General features: G+C 41.9%; 2 protein-coding genes across 10 annotated transcripts in view; one reads left to right on the forward strand and one right to left on the reverse strand.

Annotated features, from left to right (window-relative positions):
• Positions 1-19,497, forward strand: part of COMT (catechol-O-methyltransferase) — a 363,225-nt gene that overhangs the window by 233,719 nt on the left and 110,009 nt on the right. The gene's annotated exons all lie outside the window — the stretch shown is intronic.
• Positions 6,592-19,497, reverse strand: part of GNB1L (G protein subunit beta 1 like) — a 66,736-nt gene continuing 53,830 nt past the window's right edge. For 8 of the 9 annotated variants that reach the window (XM_061465598.1, XM_061465594.1, XM_061465595.1 and 5 more), the window contains 3 exons: positions 17,100-17,198; positions 11,967-12,182; positions 6,592-7,410 (listed from right to left, as the gene is read on the reverse strand). In XM_061465598.1, coding sequence (XP_061321582.1) covers positions 7,144-7,410; positions 11,967-12,182; positions 17,100-17,198 — 582 coding nt within the window. In that variant the 3' untranslated portion in view covers positions 6,592-7,143. The remainder of the gene's footprint in view (positions 7,411-11,966; positions 12,183-17,099; positions 17,199-19,497) is intronic. The other variant, XM_061465600.1, reaches the window with a different exon arrangement.

Raw genomic sequence — 19,497 nt, forward strand, 5'->3', positions numbered from 1 at the left:
GCCCAATGCACCAACCTTCCTTCTACCTATGTCAGAACATGTTTATAGCAAGTGATGCCATAGGTGCCTGGAAAATGTACCTTTGGATGCATGAGGTGCCAGAGCTATAGAGCAGAGTGATGGCTCAGCAGTTTAACATCCTCCCTGGACTCTCTGATCTGGTCATAATCAGGATCAATCAACCCTGCAGCTGGTAGGAAGGAGACATCGTTGCTGTCCAGAAAGTGCTGAAAGATTTCTGTATTTGTTACTGTCCCAATTTACATATACTGTGAGTAAAACCTAGGAGGAAACGGCACCCAGCTGTAACAGCAATCCTCGTGCAGCGTTTTATTTTTCTTTCCTTTTTTTTTAATTTTCCTTTTCTAAATCAAATTCAAATTGTAACAGACAACTGATAGAATTAGTGACTGCCGTGTCACTGTTCTGTAAGGAGATAGTATTGTTCTGGGATGGTTCTAATGCAGCGCATGTGGCTGCTTCCGGACCCCAGTCCTTCCCATTGCCATCTCCCACGGCACTGTAACATCTGGCATTGTAACTGTTCATAGTACAGAAATAAACACCCACTCCTCTGGGTGAGCACAGAGGTGTATTTAGAAGTGTAGGCTGCGGTTTATGGGATTTCCTAGTGTTCCAACACCTTTACAAAAGGTTGCTGGGGAGGTAGCAGCAAATGTCAATATCTGAAACTGAAATGAGCTGGTGTACAGGTTTAGAAAGACAAACCTTTCGCTGTGTGCTAACTCTAGGAACTTTTCCTCCCTGTCACCTTTGTCCTTTTCCCGTAAGGAATGTGGTGTCTTGCTGGAGGTGTTCTGCTTCAAGGACCTTTGTGCTTTCCAGAATCTTTAGATCACCTAATTTACAGGGGCAAGTTGCTTCTTTGTTTTGATTCCCCCCTTGCCCCCTTTTCTCTTATCCTCTTTTATCAAATCAAATTCCTCTGAGATAAGCCAGAATAAAGCAGTACACAGTAATGCTGATAGAACATACAGATACATTTCATACTATCAGTCAGATGAGCAAAACATTCACAACTGAGGGATTATGTTGCTGTGGTCCCAACTATGTGTTTTAATAGTACATTACAGTGTTGAAGTTTTTGTGATGGATTGTATTGAACGGGAATAAACACCCACAGCTAAAACAAAATTCCCCCCCTCAGACATGAGCAGTGAGTGTATTTGAGGGTGTGTATCCCTACTCAGGAACAAAATTCTTAATAGGCAGCATAACTGCAGCTGATGATAGCTTTAAAATGCAGAGGGGAGAGGATGGCTCAAGCCAGACCGACCTCTTACTTCGTGGTGTTTGATAAGGGGTGGTGGTAAATACAACCAGACACCAGGGCAGCTGTGACTAACCTGGACCCTGGCTGCTGGTCTTGTCTTGACCAAAAGGGATGAGGTCAGGGGGCAAACAATTTGGTATCTAAAATATGGCTACTTGCTCCACACTTACTTTGCTGCTGTTGTCAAGTTTCATAATTGGTATGCTTTAATTTAAGTCTGTTGTAGAAATGGAACTTTTTATCTGCTGTATCTGATAGTGCAGAATTTTAATTTCTTTTCTGAGTTTAATTTTGTGCTGTGAGATCCTTAAATGAATTGCCACCCCCACCCCCCCCATGTGATCTTAATTCATGATTTTCTTTGCATTGTAAAAGAAACTTCCAGCGTGCCTCAGGAGAGCAGAGCATGGATTAAACACAGCCAGGTTTCCTTGGAAAAATTATTCTACTAGGGGGATCCAGGCCAGAATTTCAGACTACAACCAGCAGAAACCCTGTTCTGTAGTCATCACCATTGCCTTCTTGGTAGCACACTGGTCATGCTTAAGCATCAAACTCTGTGTCTCTGCGTTGCTGCAACACTGTCTAGTATTAATCCAGGCAGTCATGTACCATGTTTGATGTAATGATCCACACTTTCACACCACAGACACACAGCCAGAAAACCAAACACATTGATTTAGTGCTCGGTAATCCTTGTTTAATCCCCAGTCCTTTGGTTTACATCACTAACATGGCTCCTGTAGCAGTCAGTGTTCTATCTTTGCTCTTGGCAGACTGAATTAAGGGAAAGATTTATTCATTTGTAAGTTGGCTTTGTAGATGCATCTTAAATGTGTTAAAACCCAAAGCAGTCCAGAAGCAAGCATTGACTTAACTATAAAAATCTGCTCTTTAAAACTCAAACCTTTGCAACATTCCAAGTCAAGCTGCAGAGTAATTTATTGGCTTACTAAAGCAGTTGTATTGTATAGGGCTAAATTAAACAACTCTCATTGCAGGCCCTTGGCCCACTTCCTTTTTCACTCATTACTACAAACACAATTAATCTCCTCTTCCCTTGCTCATCTACACCCAGGTCTGCAGTGCCTTATGGCTCATGTACTGATCAGAGAAAGGCGTTGGAACTAATGGATTCATTTGCAAAACATGTTGGAGGGTCAGAGATCACCGTTCATTGCAGTGGTGATAAATATTCCATGTAATTGCTGCACAAATGCTAGTGTTTGGGATTTATTTCTGTTAGTTTACGAATGCCGGTTGCTTTCCTCCCTCTCACAGCGCCAAAGATGGTGATTCTAGGGAGGAAGCCTTTTGTAATAATTTAGCTGTCATCACCTTCACTCCTGACTCCTTTAGGCCAGGTACAGGCTAGCCCTGTTCCTTTCTGGCAGGTGAGATTCCAGAGCTCACTTCAGCAGCTTAAGGTGGCTCTTCACTCCCAACCTTCCTGCTATCAACTCGGCTGCAACCTCAAGTGATAACCATGCTCATGGTGCAATTGCAAAGAGCGTTTTTCTTGGTTTTTTTACCCTAGAAAAAATTGTTGATTTCGCAGGTGCAATCAGACAAAACCAGCTGTATTTCACAGTCTGTAGAGATGTCGAGAGTTTGTATTGACTGTCCTTCCTGTTGGAAATCCTTCTACTTTGGGGAAGTCCAGGTCAGTTTCTTAAGCAAATAAACTTTTAGAAGACTTTGTAATTCACATTCAAACTACAGCATTTAGGCTCAACTCTAGATCAAACTAATGCTGTCTTGTTGTTAATTTCAAGGAAACTATAAAGTGAAAAAAATCAGTGTTTAAATCGAATCAGTGGTGATGTAAAGTGTTAATGGACTGATTGTTGCAATGTGCAAGTTTCACATGGGTAGTGCTTTGGTAATGGGAAGTAAATAAGTAGAGGATGCCACATGTAAGTGTAGGAATTCCTAAATATAGGAAGTATTCCTAAGTATAGGAAGCAGCTCTGCAACATGGGTCCTTCCTCTTGAAGCTGATGAAACTCTTTCCCCCTGTGCCTGCCTGCTAGTAGGATTCCAGCTGCAGTTCATGCCCTCATTTTCAATTTATGCTTGCATGACTAAGTTTATTTTTAAATCTACCCAGTCAGACAAACAGAAATATTTAACCCCAGCAAAGGGCGGTAGTTGGATGTGAAGGCATGTTGTAATCATCCAAAAAACCCATTAGAAATCTGTGCATCTCCATCCTTACTTTAGACACCAATGTTGACAGTAAAAGAAATTTTTCAGATAAAATAAACTTGGGAGCTCCTGACTTTCAGGCTCTGATCTAATAGTACTCTTATTAAGACAAGGGATATTAATCCGTTCTTCCTAGTGATCTGCCACTGTGCCAATATCATAGTATTTCCATCAAAAGTTGTTTCCCACAGTGGATGTACGATGCACAGGCCTTCACTAAAGATGCATTTTGTGTACTGTTTTGGGATGCAAGGTCTAGAACCGCGTGGGGTGGCTGTGAGCCAGCCCCCAGTCACCTTGCCAGGAGCAGAAGCCAGGCTGCATCAATGCCTTGGAGCTTCATCATGTCCCTGCGGTGTTAGGTGCTCATAACTGGCGTTCAGAACCAAGTGGTGTGCTGAGCATGGAGCTGCTCCAAAATGCTGGAGAGGTTTGCACCTCAGTCCTCACTCCAGTCTTAAAACTGGCTTCTCACCTCTTACACTATTCTCTGATGGCACAGCTGCCTTTATCTGTCAGGAGGATAAGAGGAAAGAGTGATTACTTCTCTGACAGGACCAGGCTTGGCTTTTATTTCCTACAGTAACCATTTGCCCAAGATGGGTGAGCTCTGTGTTCCTTTTGCATTTCTGCTGGAGAAGCATTAAGCCTACAGCTCCAGTCTGTGGAAATTGCCCAGTAGTGTTGGCTGCCATTTGCTGCCGTGGAGAATTGGAATACTGGCATGCTCCAGGCCAGCCACCTACCTCCAGGGCCACTGCAGAGCAGCTCTCAATCCATTAGGAAAAGAGGGAAGAAGGAACTTTTAATAGCTGGGATGCGCAGCTGAGACAGGAAACAGAGTGTGGGTTCACAACACAGGGACTGACTATGTGTTAATGGTTGGGGTTTCTTTGGGGCGGGGGGGATGGAGTTTGTTGGTTGGTTTGGGATTTTTTTTTTGATATTTTTTTTTGTGTGTTGGTTTGGTTGGTTTTGTGTGTGTTTTGGTTGGTTTGGTTGGTTTTGTGTGTGTTTTGGTTGGTTTGTTGTTGTTGTGCTAAGCTATGGCAGTTGCAGTGGTGCTCAGAAGCTACATTTTTCAGGTAGGCCAAAGGCACCTTTGGTTCCAGCCCTGACCAGTCCCATGTCTGTTGTACGAAGAGTCTCAAGAAGGTGTTCCTGGCTTTGATCCATGCAAAATCCCAATAGCAGCTGTGCCTCTAACTCTGTACCTCAGAGTTGAAGCTGGGGATAAAGGACACCTAGATCAGTGCTTGAGGAGATGCAGTGCTGGGTTTGGTTTTTCCAGCCTTCCAGAACAGTGCTCAACCATCAGCTTAACGAAGCTTTTTAGGTCATAGGCCATCATCAGCTCTCACTTCAAGGCTGTTGATTCTGAAGGTGTAGTGATTGCACAGGTTAAAGCACAGGGCAGGGCATTCTCCTGAGAAATGGAGACTTAGTTAATTAAATATTTAACTGATTTATTTATAATCTAAGTGGAGAAGAGACTAAAGTTGGGGTTAGGGGTCTTTAAAAATTAATTGATTGTGAGATTGTTCTCATACAGCACAATTTCACTCAGTTCTGTTTCAAGAGGCCCACACAGAAGGGACACACCAATCTCAAGGCTGCCTGACAGGCTTCATGTGTGGTGTAGGACGAGACAGGACAGCCAAAAGGAAAGCCTTTTGCAAACTCTCTATGATGGGTCCTTGGACCACACACGACAATGTTTTCCATATTTATTTGCTTATTTATCTATGTCAGTTCTGACATACTTTAGGAAATGGGAAAAAGAAGAGAAGGTTTCTTCCAGGAGTAGGTTGTGGATAAGGCCCCTGCCTCACTCCATAAGGCTGCTGGCTGGAGCCTCGTGTCCAGTGTAGGTGGCTCCTGGGTGGGGGGTGGATGATGGAGCACTTACTTACCATCTATGCAACTCTGTCTGGTAGATGTAATGAACACCAGCACCTCCCCTTGACTCGGGATCACTCAAAATTAGGCTTTAACTTTCAACTGCAATGTGATCCTCCATACAGCTACTGAACAGTAAAGAAATAATCAAAGAAATGCATTATTTAAAGTGTCATCACACTCCAAAATGTGTAAGGCCAAGTTTTATTTCTGAAAGCCTGGGAATAGTATCCTGTATCTGTGTCTAATGGAAAGAACATCGGGCTTGATGCTTAAGACTTTTAGTCCAACAGTATTCTCTGCCTGTAAGGCACAGCTGGGTAGCAGACCCAGACCTTAATTTGCTTCTATGTTTTCCCTGAAATAATTTCTAAAGTCTTTTGATGTTGCTGTTCACTACAATTCTGGTGACTTTTTCTTTGATGATCAGCTTCATACAGAGGCAGAAACAAGTATTTCCAGTGAAGTATCAACAGCGCATAGCCTGGACACAGAACACTTCAGGCTGTAAAGCCGAGTTCTAGTTTCCAGGCCATCTCCTTTTCAACAAACCAGCCCTTGCTAACTGCAGTTGTAACTGCAGCTTTGTCAAGGAATACAACGGTGAGATGTCCATGAACACTTTGAACACTTGTGTATGTCTATTGCTAAGAGGATGGTGTATGGTTTAAAAGAATGCAAATGTTGCTTCATGATTCAAAAAGCCCCCTTCATTGGATGAATTTCAGCTTCCATGATTATAGAGCTGGCAAGTTAATGGAGCCATTCGCCCTGTGTGGATAAGGATTTATTCATGCAATTCCCCTAAATGTTAATGGGAGTTGTGTAGCTGAATCCCAGCCTTGCCAAGCTGAAACCTACCCCTAACTCTCCAAGGAGAAGGGCGCTAATTGGATTGCTGAGTTTAAATCCTTCAGCTAGTCAGTCTGTGGAAAGGATTTAGCGCTGGCTCTGAAAGGCTTTACATAGCTTTGCAGTGCAGTGCAGGGGAAGATTTTTTTTTTTTACCCCTTTCTTTCTTGTGATTAATTGTGAAGGTCGAGGTGACAGGAGACATAATGAAATTCATAAATGCCAAAGGCCGTCCCTAGTCACATTCCTGGCTGTTGGTTTAAGTTAGAAACTGACAGAAGTGTGAACAAATCAAGGTTGTTCTGCTAGCCTTTCAGTTATGGGGAATAAAAAGTAACTGACAATGAGAAACCACTGGAGGTGGTTTAATGGGTATAAATTTTCAAGAACGAGTGACATTTTACACCGATTCAGATTTTTGGATACATAAATGCCTTACAGACTTTCCTGCCTATGGCAGGGGGTGTGAACAAGATGATGTTTGACGGTCTCTTCCAACCCCAACCATTCTGTGATCCTGTGCTCTATATTGTGCCCCCATGGCAGTCTGAGGGATTCCAGTCCTTTTTCACAAAAGAAGGTACTGGTACAAGTTATTTCAGCAACCTGCTAAAGACAAGCTGTTTTAAAGCCTGTAGCAGAACTCAAAGTGACTTGTTCTGTGTCTTCATTTGTGACTGGCTTTGCTGTGCATGTTACAGATTTTAAAAATCCATTTCCTCTCTGGAAAACTAAACTTGCAGCTTGAACAAGCAGCATAAGAATTAACCCAGGACTCTCACTTCAGCCTGGAAATAAATTCTACCACTTCTCCACATCCAGGTTTGAATTACAGTGTAAAGAATCCTTCACCAATCTTGTTTTCCTAGTCTCTGAAAGTGCAGAACACATCACGTTTGAGTATATATTGACCAGATACTGATGCGGTGATCTTTTGAGCCAGCTGCCAGTAGTCTCTCCCTGGGGTTTTTGTGGTTGGAGAAGGACACACAATGGACAGTTGCTGTATGATAGTCCAGCACTGCTAATGGCTTCAGTTTTTTCCAGCCAAAGATCCTGATGCGATGATCCCACCCCGCTGTTGCTACAATCTTCTTGTCTGGACGGATGGTGATATCGGATATGCCAGCGTTGACAAGGTTGTGTGTTTTGTAAACCTGTGTGAGAAAGTTAAGAGGTGAGCTCTAACTGTTTAAAACAGAAGAAAAAGGAACCTGTGGGGATTTTAGAAGGTAGAGTGACCAGCAATATACATGGCTATCACACAGGTAGCAGGGAGCTTTTCACCACATGGCAGATGAAAAATTATAGACAGAGATGGAAAAGATCTCAATTTGATCCTATCTCCAGCAACATTCTCTAAAAATAATAGCATTGTGTGTATGTTTTTAGTTTATACTGCATTTGCAGGTATTTATATTCTGTCACAAGTGAAGCTTAGAGTCAAGGTTTGAAAACCAGACTACACAGCTTTGCTTTTCAAGCTACTTTTCCATGAGCTGCAATGTTCAGTGCTATGGCCAGATATTTTCCCTGCCTTTGCAGTGTTTCCCATGCTGAGCTGATGTTAAACTACCTGCTACTTGTTTCTACTACTGTGGCCCCTCACAAAACCACCAATAAGCTGTGGTAGCATTTACCACAGTCTTGAGAAAGGAATGCTTCCAGGAATTAGGTTACAGTGTCAGGAAATCTGTATTTCTAGTACTCCCTTCCCAAGAGACTTCTATTTACACCAAATTCCAAGAAGGGGATTATGACCAAGTTATTGATTTCAATCTTGGAAGCCTTTTGTTACTGTTTAGGGACTACTGGGCCACAAGTTTCTGAGGGGCACAATTAAATTGGAAGGCCTTTAGCTTCTTTCAGGAGGCACAGGGGCTGCACAAGACTTAGCCTTTAGAAATAAAAGTTTCCACTTCACTAAGTTTCTCCTGAAGTTCAATGTAATACACTTCTGCTGTGACCACCTCGTGTAACTTGTATTAGTCAGCAGTCTGCTGCCGAAGCATGGGCAGTGTGGGCATGAGTGTGCGTGCACCCACGTGTGCGTCTGTGTTGAAACAGCCCAGCTTTCGTCCCAGTGTGGAAGACACCTTTGGAGCATATGGACCTTGAAGTGCTGTTATTTATAAGCACAACTGGAAATGACATGTTAATGCCACCATCTATTTCAGACTGAATCTGTAGCTATCTTGTACCAAAGCCTAATATAATTCAGTGCATGTTTTAATAAGCTGTGTGGTATTTGCTGTTTTTCTGAGGTGGGAAGGAATTGACAAGTATGTTTTACAGCTAAGTAGCTTTCCTTCTCAAAGGACAGTCCATGATGCATAGCTGGCACAGGGTTAAAAAGGATATATTCATTACAGATCATTTAAACTATAATGCTGATGAGCAGTACGAGGCTGTATTTGGGCCTTTTTGTGGGGCTGCTACTGCAAAACCTGTACTTTTTGCTGGTATGTATGCTCCCCCGTTAGGCTACTGCAGTGTGGCTTCAGCAGGATTGTTGTTGGCGTATGCATATTGGCAAGGGATGGATTTCTTACTCATATCACCAGCCTGGCACATGTAAATTGGGCCTTACTGTGTAACAGATTATTAGCTAATGGCTATAACCAATCCCGGGTGTGGTGCTTCCCATCATTACTGTCATTATGTGGGCAAGAGCCATACAGCAAAATCAGGGCGACTGGGAGAAATTGCATGTCATCAGCAAGCTACAGCTTGAAAGTGAAGCCTATAATGGTGATGCCTTTTGGCTATGGAACATAAGGGAACAGTGGGCATTTGTGCGTGATCTGCAAATACAAGAGGTGAGAGAGAAAAACAAAACAAAGCAGAACAACTTGCTCAAGGTATATGCAGCCAGATGAAATCCTAGTGCCAGGACTGGTGCCATCCAGTCACTTACGGGCAACTGCTGTAGTCAAATGCAAACCAACACAATTTCCTAACCAGAAAACCAGCTTGTAATTAAGAAAACAAAGAGGTAAAAACAGGTGATCTACTTTAAGCCAGTCATGACCAAGGATACTTGCAACTACTAGCAGATGCACTGAGGTATTTTGACATGCTGAGGCCAACAGAAACGCACCTCCTGTCCCCTCCTTAACACAGGCTAGCCAAGATTTTTCTTTTCCTTTTCTTTTTTAATCCTAAACTTCCCTCTCCTACACCCAAACGATGTCTTTAAGCCCTGTTCTTATAGGAAGAATAGCCAAGATAGCAGCAGCCTCAGCTTCAGCATTTGAAAGAAAAGCCTCAGCAACCTAACCACCAAAACTTGTACACTTACTTACATTGCTGCTTATAGTTTTTTCTTGTCATGTACAAAGGAGCTCCTGTGATTATCAGATTGCTCAGTTCTGCTTTGTTTATTCACCTGCAGAAGCTGTTTACCTCCTACATTATACCGCAAACATCATCACATAATTACACTATCTTGTCCAAATTAGAAGGCTCATAACCAATCCAGTCATTTGTTGACAGCGATGATTTCAGCAATTTTCTTGTAGAAGACAATACACCAAACTTTCCCCATAGCAATAAACTATGAAGTTACCTTCATCATCTATTCATTGACAAACTGGAACACTGCCATTTAAAACAGAGCTGAAGTACCATCATTGCATCATTATTTCTCCACCAGCAGATAGCTCTGCACCACAGTTACTTATTAAAACCTTTAGAATAAAAATAATGTGCCACTGAGTGGCTTTCCAACATCTACCATTACCTCAGGTACCTGGAATGTCAGGGAAAAAAATCCCCATATGGTTTATATTATTAATGCAATAGTGGAAAAAAAACCTTAATCTATGTCCTTGACAATCTCTAGTGCTCGTATGAAAGATGCATTTTATTAGGGCATTCATATTCTGTGTGAAGCACAGAAACATCACTTACAGTTTATAATACTTGGCATTTAAATTTATTCTGAGAAAAGCTACTATCACAGAGTGTGATGTGCTGAAGATGTAACTAATCCGACATCTCCTGGGAATGTGAATACCCTGTGGAAAACAATACCTGGAATATTTCAGGTGAAAACCTGTTTATTTTCCCCATGAGTCACACCTGTAGCCCTGCATTATGGGTGACTCATAACTGAAATGTGCTGTGGAGAACAGTATTTTCTCTGAATTTAGGAAAAAGCTTTGGTATAATTACTATGAAGGAATATATTAACACCAGAGTACGTGAAGCTTTAAGAAGCCTGTCATGATGTCAGGTTTCTGACACCTTGGCTTTAGAAGACTAGTCTCAATACCAAATTTCTTACTGGGACTTACCTGCTCACCTTTCTTCTGCTTCCTTGAGCTAAGGACACCGGGTGCAGATGTGTGCCAGTAGTGACAGAAAGGCTGGGGCAGGGGGAAGGAAAACATGACAAAAAACCACCCCAAACCCATGACAATTGTGTCCCAGACTTGTTAAAACTCTATCACATTGGCTTAGAATACCTTTGCTACTTACTCGGTATCTAGTGTGCCTCTTTTACTACATGTTGTATTGCTTATTAACATTCAGACATTCTCCTAGTGAGTGCTGTGTCCTCCAAACTTCATCTCAGTTGGATGCATTTACATTACATGTACTGAGATTTTAATGCCCTACCACTCCATATATGCTCGTTTAGGCTGTGGTGAAGCCCAGCAGATTATACACCTTCACCACAGCCCCAGGGTGACAAGTCATCATTGGCTGCCCAAGCACTTGCTTTTCTTCCTGTAGCACCATTTGGAAACAGCATTAACTTGACACACTGCCTAAAAAATGTCCAAAAAAAAGCTTCAAGAGTAACTACTGTTCTTTCATGGATTGGTGTATCCAGCAGTTGTCCTCTCAAGGATGGTATGGGGCATACAGGGTACTCTGCATTGTATGTTCCAGGGACAACTGCCGCTTAAGAAAGGGTAAAGCACTCAGCAGTGGAGAGGCTATGCATGGGCCATTTTAATTTTCATGAGCACTAATTTTTATTTATGCACTTCATTTCCACACCTAGTTAAAACCTACTTAACCCCCTGGCACTGTTGGAACACTCACTAATGTTGTCTAGATTAAGCAACATTTATTCAGTAGCATAGACTAAACTGGTGATCGTGAGACCTCTAAACCAGCCATTCTAGGTATGCAGAGCTCAAACACACAGATATATCCAATGGACTGATTGTCTCTGTCTCTAGCTGAGGGTCTGAAGGTGCCAAAGGATGCTGGCTGTTAAACCTCACAGTGCTAGCTGTGCTAGCCTACTCTTTTTGTTTGTGAAATATGTCATGGAATATTTCTGTCTTTCCCACATTGGAAATAAAGCTCTAACCATTCAAGCAGAACCTTGGAAAATCAATCCTTTGTTTCTCATTTTTGTAACTCATTTATAATGTTTAGGACATTCTGAGAGCTGAATACTACTAACGTGATAAATGAAGATACAGAGGCAATGGCTTGAGTAATGCTGGGCTTGTGTGCCTGTTGCAACTTTGGTAAAACCAGAAACATGTGAGACAGGGTTTTTTTGCCTTTTTTTTTAAATCCTCACCATCTTGTGCTAAGTCCAGTCACATAGCACAGACATTCTAACCAGTCTGTGATTAATTAGCTAGAGATCTGCAACAACTCTTCTTCATGACTAAATATTTTTTTAGTCTATCAAACTGTTAGTGCAAAGTGGGATAAATGACACTAGAGGGCCAATGATCCTGACCTGGAGGTTCTGTTGCTCATTGAGGCTCCAGATGCTAAGCACCTTTTCAGATGAGCCCGAGATCCCCTTGGCCTTCTCCGAGTCAAAGTCAAGGCTCATCACTGGCTCCTGATGGCAAGCAAGTTGGCTCAATGCTTTTCCCATTGACAAATTCCAAAGGACCACTGATCCATCTTCATAGCCAGCCAGAAGCAAAGGTTGTGAATCACTGCTGAGCTGATCAAGGGAAAAGTAAAATTGTTTGAAAAGTAAACAGTCTGTTAGGAAAATGACCATCCCCATTTCAGTCCAAACACCAAGAAAATAAATGGAAATGCTGACTGGTGAACAAGTGAAAAATTTACAAGCCTGAATGTCAAAGCTTCATAGTCCACCCGTTTACACAAAGTGTTACTAACTGCTGACGTGCACCTATTTTTATATCTACACATAAAGTCTATGTATATATATATACATATATATATGTATCTAACGCGGACATATATACACACACACACAGAGAAAACTTCTCTCTGCAAATCCAAACTGTTGACATCTACAGCACCTGAAGAAAGGCTGCCTGAAGTTTCCAGCAGCTTTCCTTCGTGGCCTGAACTTTCTGCTCCTTAAAAAAATTCCTAGAGCAAGTGAGTTACTATCAAGCTATACAAACCCGCATGGACACTGAAAGAAGTGCCATGCCCAAAGATTCCAGTTTCACACTGCCAAGTGTAGGATTACACATAGGGATCAATTACCCAGTGCTTCAAGGTAAACACTGAGCCTCCCGTAAGGAATCTCTGGGTGAGTCACCAAGGGGTTAACAGGCGCCCGAGTCCCACTGTAACCAATTGAGAGCTATTTTGATTAATGATGTCACAGGCCAAGGGCCATGGCACCCTGGGCAGACACCTAATTTATTTAAGCCTCTGAAATAACTCAAAGAAGGGAACATTACTGGATTACATGTCACACTTAAGGAAAATATTCATCATTGCTCCAGCCAAAAGACTAATGACCCCGTAAGCAGTAACTGGGTATGTGAGTGAAGATGCAAATCCCTGATGCAAAGCAACTACAAAACAGGCATCTGCTCATGCCAGCTATTTCTTTGGTACGAGATGAAACACCAAAAACAAACACTGGGATTACAACCACCTCATGCAGGCACGTCTAAGAAATGTATCCAGGTTATTCAGCTCTTTCCAAACACTCTTAGATCCTTCAGGATATGTTTACTTCGTATTCAATTCAAAATTACGTGTAAGGACATTTATAAAGACTTGCCTTTCACTGGTATTGCATTACTGAATGAAGTTCTTCAAACCTGCTGGCTGTCAATGGCAGGATACCAGCCTGCAGTGGCCAAAGGCTCGATGCTTCTATTAATGGTCCAGACAATTCTTCCACTGGTTACTATTTGTTCTAGGGGTAGTTAAACTAACAAGAGATGGGTGGTCTGGGTAACAGGACTGCTGAGTAAAAGCCTCATGTTCTTTCCTCAGATTTATTCAGCCTTAAGAAGGGTTTAAATGAGGAATGGATCTCACTGTGTGGAGAAGAAAACTGCCTCTTAGAAGAAGGAAAAGCAAAGGGAAATCCCCTTTATCACCCTTCTGAACTGGGATCCTGCAGGAGCCTCATTCTTTGCTTTAAGATCCCTTTTCTTTTGAGAAGGCCGGGAACATGCTCTGGGTAGGAAGGCCCACAGAAAAGGTCTCCTGTAGTGCCCAGAACTGTGCATGATTCCTCTGTCAAATTTTTTATTTGCTAAAATAATAAAACATGAGAGCAATGAATGTATGTCAATACATATGAGTTAAACCATCAGGGTTAAAACTTGAACAGAGGAAGTTTAGATTGGATATAAGGAAGAAATTCTTTCCTGTAAGGCTGGTGAGGCACTGGAATGGGTTGCCCAGGGAGGTTGTGAATGCTCCATCCCTGGCAGTGTTGAAGACCAGGCTGGACAGAGCCTGGGGTGAGATGGTTTAGTGTGAGATGTCCCTGCCCATGGCAGGGGAGTTGGAACTGGATGATCTTAAGGTCCTTTCCAACCCTAACTATTCTATGATTCTATGATTTTGGGTGAAGAGTACCTGGGTTTTGAAGTTAAAAAAATAAATCTGAATGATAAAAACATTCCAGGTTTAATTTATATTCAGTAAAGGGTAAAACCTTCAAAGCAAAACAAAGTCATACCCCATCCACCCCCCCTTATTTGTACTGCTCTTCTATGAGCACAGGACTCCAGAGCCCTGGGGCTCTACAGCAGATAGAGCTTCCATTAGCCAACACCACAAGATATGGGTGGGCAGGGTCAGCTCCTCTGCTTTACTCAGCACCAGACAGCAGATTTTCATAGGTGCTCATAACCCTCATTAAGACAAGAGTGAGTGCTCAGTGTTATGGGAAAAGCAAAGCAAAACCTTTTGTTGTTGTTGGTTTTTTTGGTGCTGTGGGTATCTTAGCTTAGATTTGAAACCCAGTAACTTGCAACTTAAATCTAAGATTGGCCTATTTTGAAAGCAAAGTATTGTTTTCTATGAACTGAAGGTTGCTACTTCTTCCCAAGTTTTCCTAACTGTATGAAGTGTAGTATTTTGATAAGTACATGTACTTGAACTTAAACAATAAAGGCCATTGCAAGATGAGGGAACCTCTCAAGCTGATGCCTGGATTCATCAGGCAGTGCTTTCACAACAGCCTGTTTATTTCAGTTCCTAATAACGGACACTTCTGGTGAAAAGTCTTCTCCATTCATGTTCTGTTTCAGTGGAAAAATGAAAATATAAATCATTGTTCCTCCTAAGCAGAACACTTTGTTGTTGCATTTGGATACCTGTCAAGGAAGGAAGAAGAGGTGACGTGCTGTCAGCTCAACAGCAATAATTGCTGTAGTTTATATAAAGTAATAACTCTGCATTTCCAGTTTCTACATGTATTATTCCTGTTGCATTTTTTTTTTGCACCGTTACGCAACATGATGCCTTCCCCAAGGAGCGCAAAAAAATATAAGGGAAGCCTATTCTTACTCCTGCAAATCCTGCTCCACCCAGTTAGTAATAGCAGGAAGGTGTGAAGCTGAAGGCACAACATATTTAGGAATACGAACGTTCACAAGGCAAAAACCTGTTGTACAAACATACAATTAAGGACAGACTTTGTAAAATAAGGGGGAAAAGCTTCAAAACAACAAAATAAACAGCCACAGGCTTTTTAACTGCTTAGGTTAAGCTGGTGAGGCTTAATCTACAAGCCTAACCTAAGCCACAATTTCCTTCTGCTCTATAGTAATGTTTCTAAGTCATTGTGCTGCTGGTAAGCTGTGGTTTCCCTGGTACATGGATCTTTGTTTACTGGCATGCAGAACAATATGATACATGGCCATAGCCCGCAGACTCTTGCTGGACAACAACCACAAGCATACTTCCTTCAGACCATTATGTGGCTCTCTCCGTGTCAGCTTCTGTTTCAACTTGTTAATTTACTGTGCCATAAGCAACATCAAATAATCTCTTAGGCAACACGTTGCCCATAGGCGATGGGCTGGGGAGAGCTCATCTCCCGGGTATGCCTATATTGCCCAATACAGTAATGCACAAAGGAATCCTGGATGGCCTCTACACAGGAAGGGCTTCAGCTGGGTTAGCTCGTGTTCCTCTGCTTTTATGGTTACAGGGTTACTCAGTGTGCCGCTTCCAGTGAAACCACAGAACAGAATGCAGAGCATCACTCTGGTACACCACAAGCAATTATTTGCCCTTAAGAGTATTCTCCTCCCACACACTTTTAAACCGAGTTGCACTCATTTGTAAAAGAGCATGCCCTGCTGTGAGACTGTGAGGGATTATCTACCCTGGCCTGCTGCAGTCTAGGAAGCTGCGGTGACTTTCCCAAGCTAGAATTTGCATGGAATAATTTACCTCTTCCCAGTTCCCTGCTTTATCCCCATTGGCAACAAAATTAAAACCTACATAAAATTAAGACTCTGCACCTGCTCCGCTTCCTAGAGGAATAGCAGTATTAGTGCATGTAGAAAACATGGCAAGAGAGAGAACTTCTTATAAAGGCAACAAAATTTTCAACACTGATCATTTCCTCAGTTATCTTCACCTTATTAAAAAATGTCCAGGAGACAGAAAGCCCCATTCATTTCACTGAGCACTGAACACTGATTGCATTTTTAGGAGAAACTTTCTGTTTAATAAAAGCCTAATCAGTCTATTTCATTTTCTTTCCCAGTTTTTAATTACAGCATTACAGGGACTTGAACTGTGGCCTCTCCTAGTTTTGTCTGAATTCCTCCTGACTTCAGTCACGCCAGGACCTTGAGTGAGGACACCAAGGCCTCAAATTCACAACTGATTGATAACTTTTTCAACTGAAACCAGTATAAATGTTCAGACGAACCTGCAGGAACAACATACCTGATATCAGCTCGGATGGCAGTGCACTCCTGTAACAGTATGTGGTTGGGACTCAGCCAACTGATTAAACTGGGAATCAGCTTTGCCACCAATTCTCCTGCGATTTAGAGCCAATCACCTAAGCTCCTTCCTCCCTCTACTGCCACCTTTTTGTATTACGTGGCTTTCATTGCAGGCACCCCATAAACATGATGGGCTGATTCTCTACAAATACGTTTAGGGTTTTATTTTTTTCCACTAACTGCTTTTATTTACCTTTTGTCCAAAGTCAAAGCTACCATAAATATTGTTCCTATTGTATGCCTGGAATAGAAATGTTCATAGAGTGCTTCCTTGTCCTGAGGGCATTGAAGTGAATGTAACCTGCCATTAAAATCAGTGTTTTTAAGTAACCCAGTCATTTCTCATCGTTCTTAATGCAGTGAGAAACCATATCAAACAACTAGTTTTGGTAAGTCACTCATTTTCCTCTTGATTGATGCAAAAACCGTATCTATCCTAAGGATACAAAGGTTTTCCTGAGCATTTGCAAATCTTCCATTAAAGCTTGGAAAGCTCTGAAAGTTACATTAAGGATGTTCACAAATCTTTCCCCCCTTTAATAGTATAATTACTTGATTGGTTTGATAATAAATCAAAATCCAAGTGAAGAAAGATTCATGTGCTTCATATAAAATGAATCACAGGGAAAACATTTCACAATTAGCAGGCACTCTTGCCTTACCTGCCATAACTTCAGACACATGGGCATGCCCAGCTTGGCACCCACCTCTGGCTTCAAGGTACAGACTGACGTCTTGGATGGCAGCTCCAAAACCTGAACCTGACATCAGGAAAACAAGAGTATTTGGTCCAGCTCCAGGTAAAAATTCTGCTGTTAAAAACACAAGTCTTTTAAGGTGATTAAGGTTAGTATTAAGCTCTTCCAGTAAAAACTGTCTGGAGGAAACAGGAATGCATGTTAAGTTGGAACTGTAGGGGAATCTACAGCTATCTAAATACAGTCATTGTTTTAGGAAAGACCAGACAAAACTGCTGGAATGAACACATCCTCTTCTTTCCCCCTTCTAGTTAATTTGTGTTAGTGTGCTTTCTGTACAGTAGATGATATTGTGCATACAGTAGATGATATTGCAGACTGCTTCATCTGAAAACACTCCCCCAATTCCTTTCCCTTGCCCTTTTTTCCATCTCTGTGGCTAATTATTTGTTATGTTTGCTCGTGGACACTTGCACTGTCTCCTCTGTTCTGTCATGGTAACACAGAGCTTGCATGGGCACTATGGATATATCAAAGGTGGATTTTTTATTTACTAGCTGACTGTGCTAACAAATGTAAACCAGAATTTGCTGATGCAGGCTGGAGCAGGGATGGCACACCCGTATGTTCAACGCAACACTGTCTGACCCTGCTTTGAATAGGGGGTCAGACAATGTTGTGTTAAACACCTGCTCTCTGTCTACTCAGCAGCTTCCACTGTTACTTGCACTGATGGTAATGAATTATGGATCATCTTTTTTCTTTTTTTAGCATTGGGCATGTCTTTCTCCTGCCAAGGAAGTAGCTCATTTCCACCCCAGGACGACGGCAGGCAAGATCAGGGGAGCCTGCCTTTGCAATTTGGCACGGGAAGGTTTCGAGTCTCTTGATTGACACAGCACTGTCTCACTATGGGCTGATTCTACAGCCTCGAACTATGGAGAAATAGAAGTTCTTAGGTATCAAAAGCTTGCTGCCAGGAGCATTGCTGTTTCTCACAAGCATACTGAATCACTAAGGTGATCTTTTATTTTAGTTAAATAAACAATGGTCTGCATTATCTCATAAAATTAAAGGACTTAAAACATTCTATAAACGCAGCACCAGCAGCCATTCTGGGCTATTTCAGAATGTGCAAAAGCCCAACAGTGCTGTTGGACAGCCCCAGTCACGCGAATTTCCTTAAGCATCTGAGATGAGGTATTAGACAAATATGGCTCCTCTGGGAGCCATCAGTCAGGACCACGGCAGCTGCAATGGCTTTCCAATCCCATACCTTTATTTCAAAGCTTGCCAGAACATCTTCCTATTTCTAGGGGTTGTCAGCTAGCCTGCCAAAAGCCAGCTGCACTCTAGGAGTGCAAGTCGATAAACACAATATACACTTCCTAAGGCCACTTAGCGATGGGGCAGGAAACTATCCTCCAGATTTGAGGAATGGAGGCTGCAGCGAAGATGTAGACCAAAACTATGAACAGACCAAAGTTTATTCATCTGGGAATTCTGGTTCTTCGGAGCTACACTCTTAACAAAAGATGCTTTTCTCTTGGCAACTTTCTTGCTATCAACATAATGACCAAGTTAGCTATTGCAGGAAATGGGCTATAAATATGGTGTCCTGCTCTCATCTTACATCTTTCATCACTGGCCCTCCAAAGGGCATTGCCTCGAAGACAACACTGAAACTGTAACTTTTACATAATAAGGAAGGATAAGTGTTCTCTGATAAACACAATTCTGTGGGTTAAAAGAAAAAAATCCCATCTCCTTCACTTTACCTTGATTAGAAATGGACAAACTGTTATAAGGGCTTCAGCTGGGCTTGCGAAGGACAAAGAAAAGCACAAAGATGAGAAAAGCTTTCTGCAGAAGGCCAGCAGGCATGAGCTGCCTGTGTTAGATTGACAGTTCCAGAGACTGTCTGCATTAGAGGCAACTGAGCCTTAGAAATAAATACTATTTCATATATTTTGACAACTGTAACCTAAAACTTGAAGTTCTGTGTTTATATTGGTTTTGCTTAATAGGAGAAAGATTTGCCTTTGCCTGAGGTTAATAGTGTTCCTGGGTGGCTAAAACTGGCCACAAGGAAACACACCCTTTTTCTTTTTCACATTAATAAAGCTTTTAACATGTTTCTGGCAAAGTGGCAAGAAAAGTGCATGTAACTCATAATTGGTGATTTAAATGCAATCATGAACAAATAAATGCCTGTTCAGATCTCATTATTTATGGACTGAACCTGCTTTAAGACAAAATTACTCTTTTTTTGGGCACCAGCCAAGCATAAACACTTATTAAGTCTTAATTTTAATCATAAGCTGCAAATGTACTGTGTCTCACACAGTGCTGCCTATTTGGA

Source organism: Pezoporus flaviventris, unplaced genomic scaffold (assembly GCF_033815535.1).
Source record: "Pezoporus flaviventris isolate CSIRO_AGI_PZ_B2104156 unplaced genomic scaffold, CSIRO_AGI_Pfla_v1 ptg000041l, whole genome shotgun sequence".
Classification (NCBI taxonomy): Eukaryota; Metazoa; Chordata; class Aves; order Psittaciformes; family Psittacidae; genus Pezoporus; species Pezoporus flaviventris.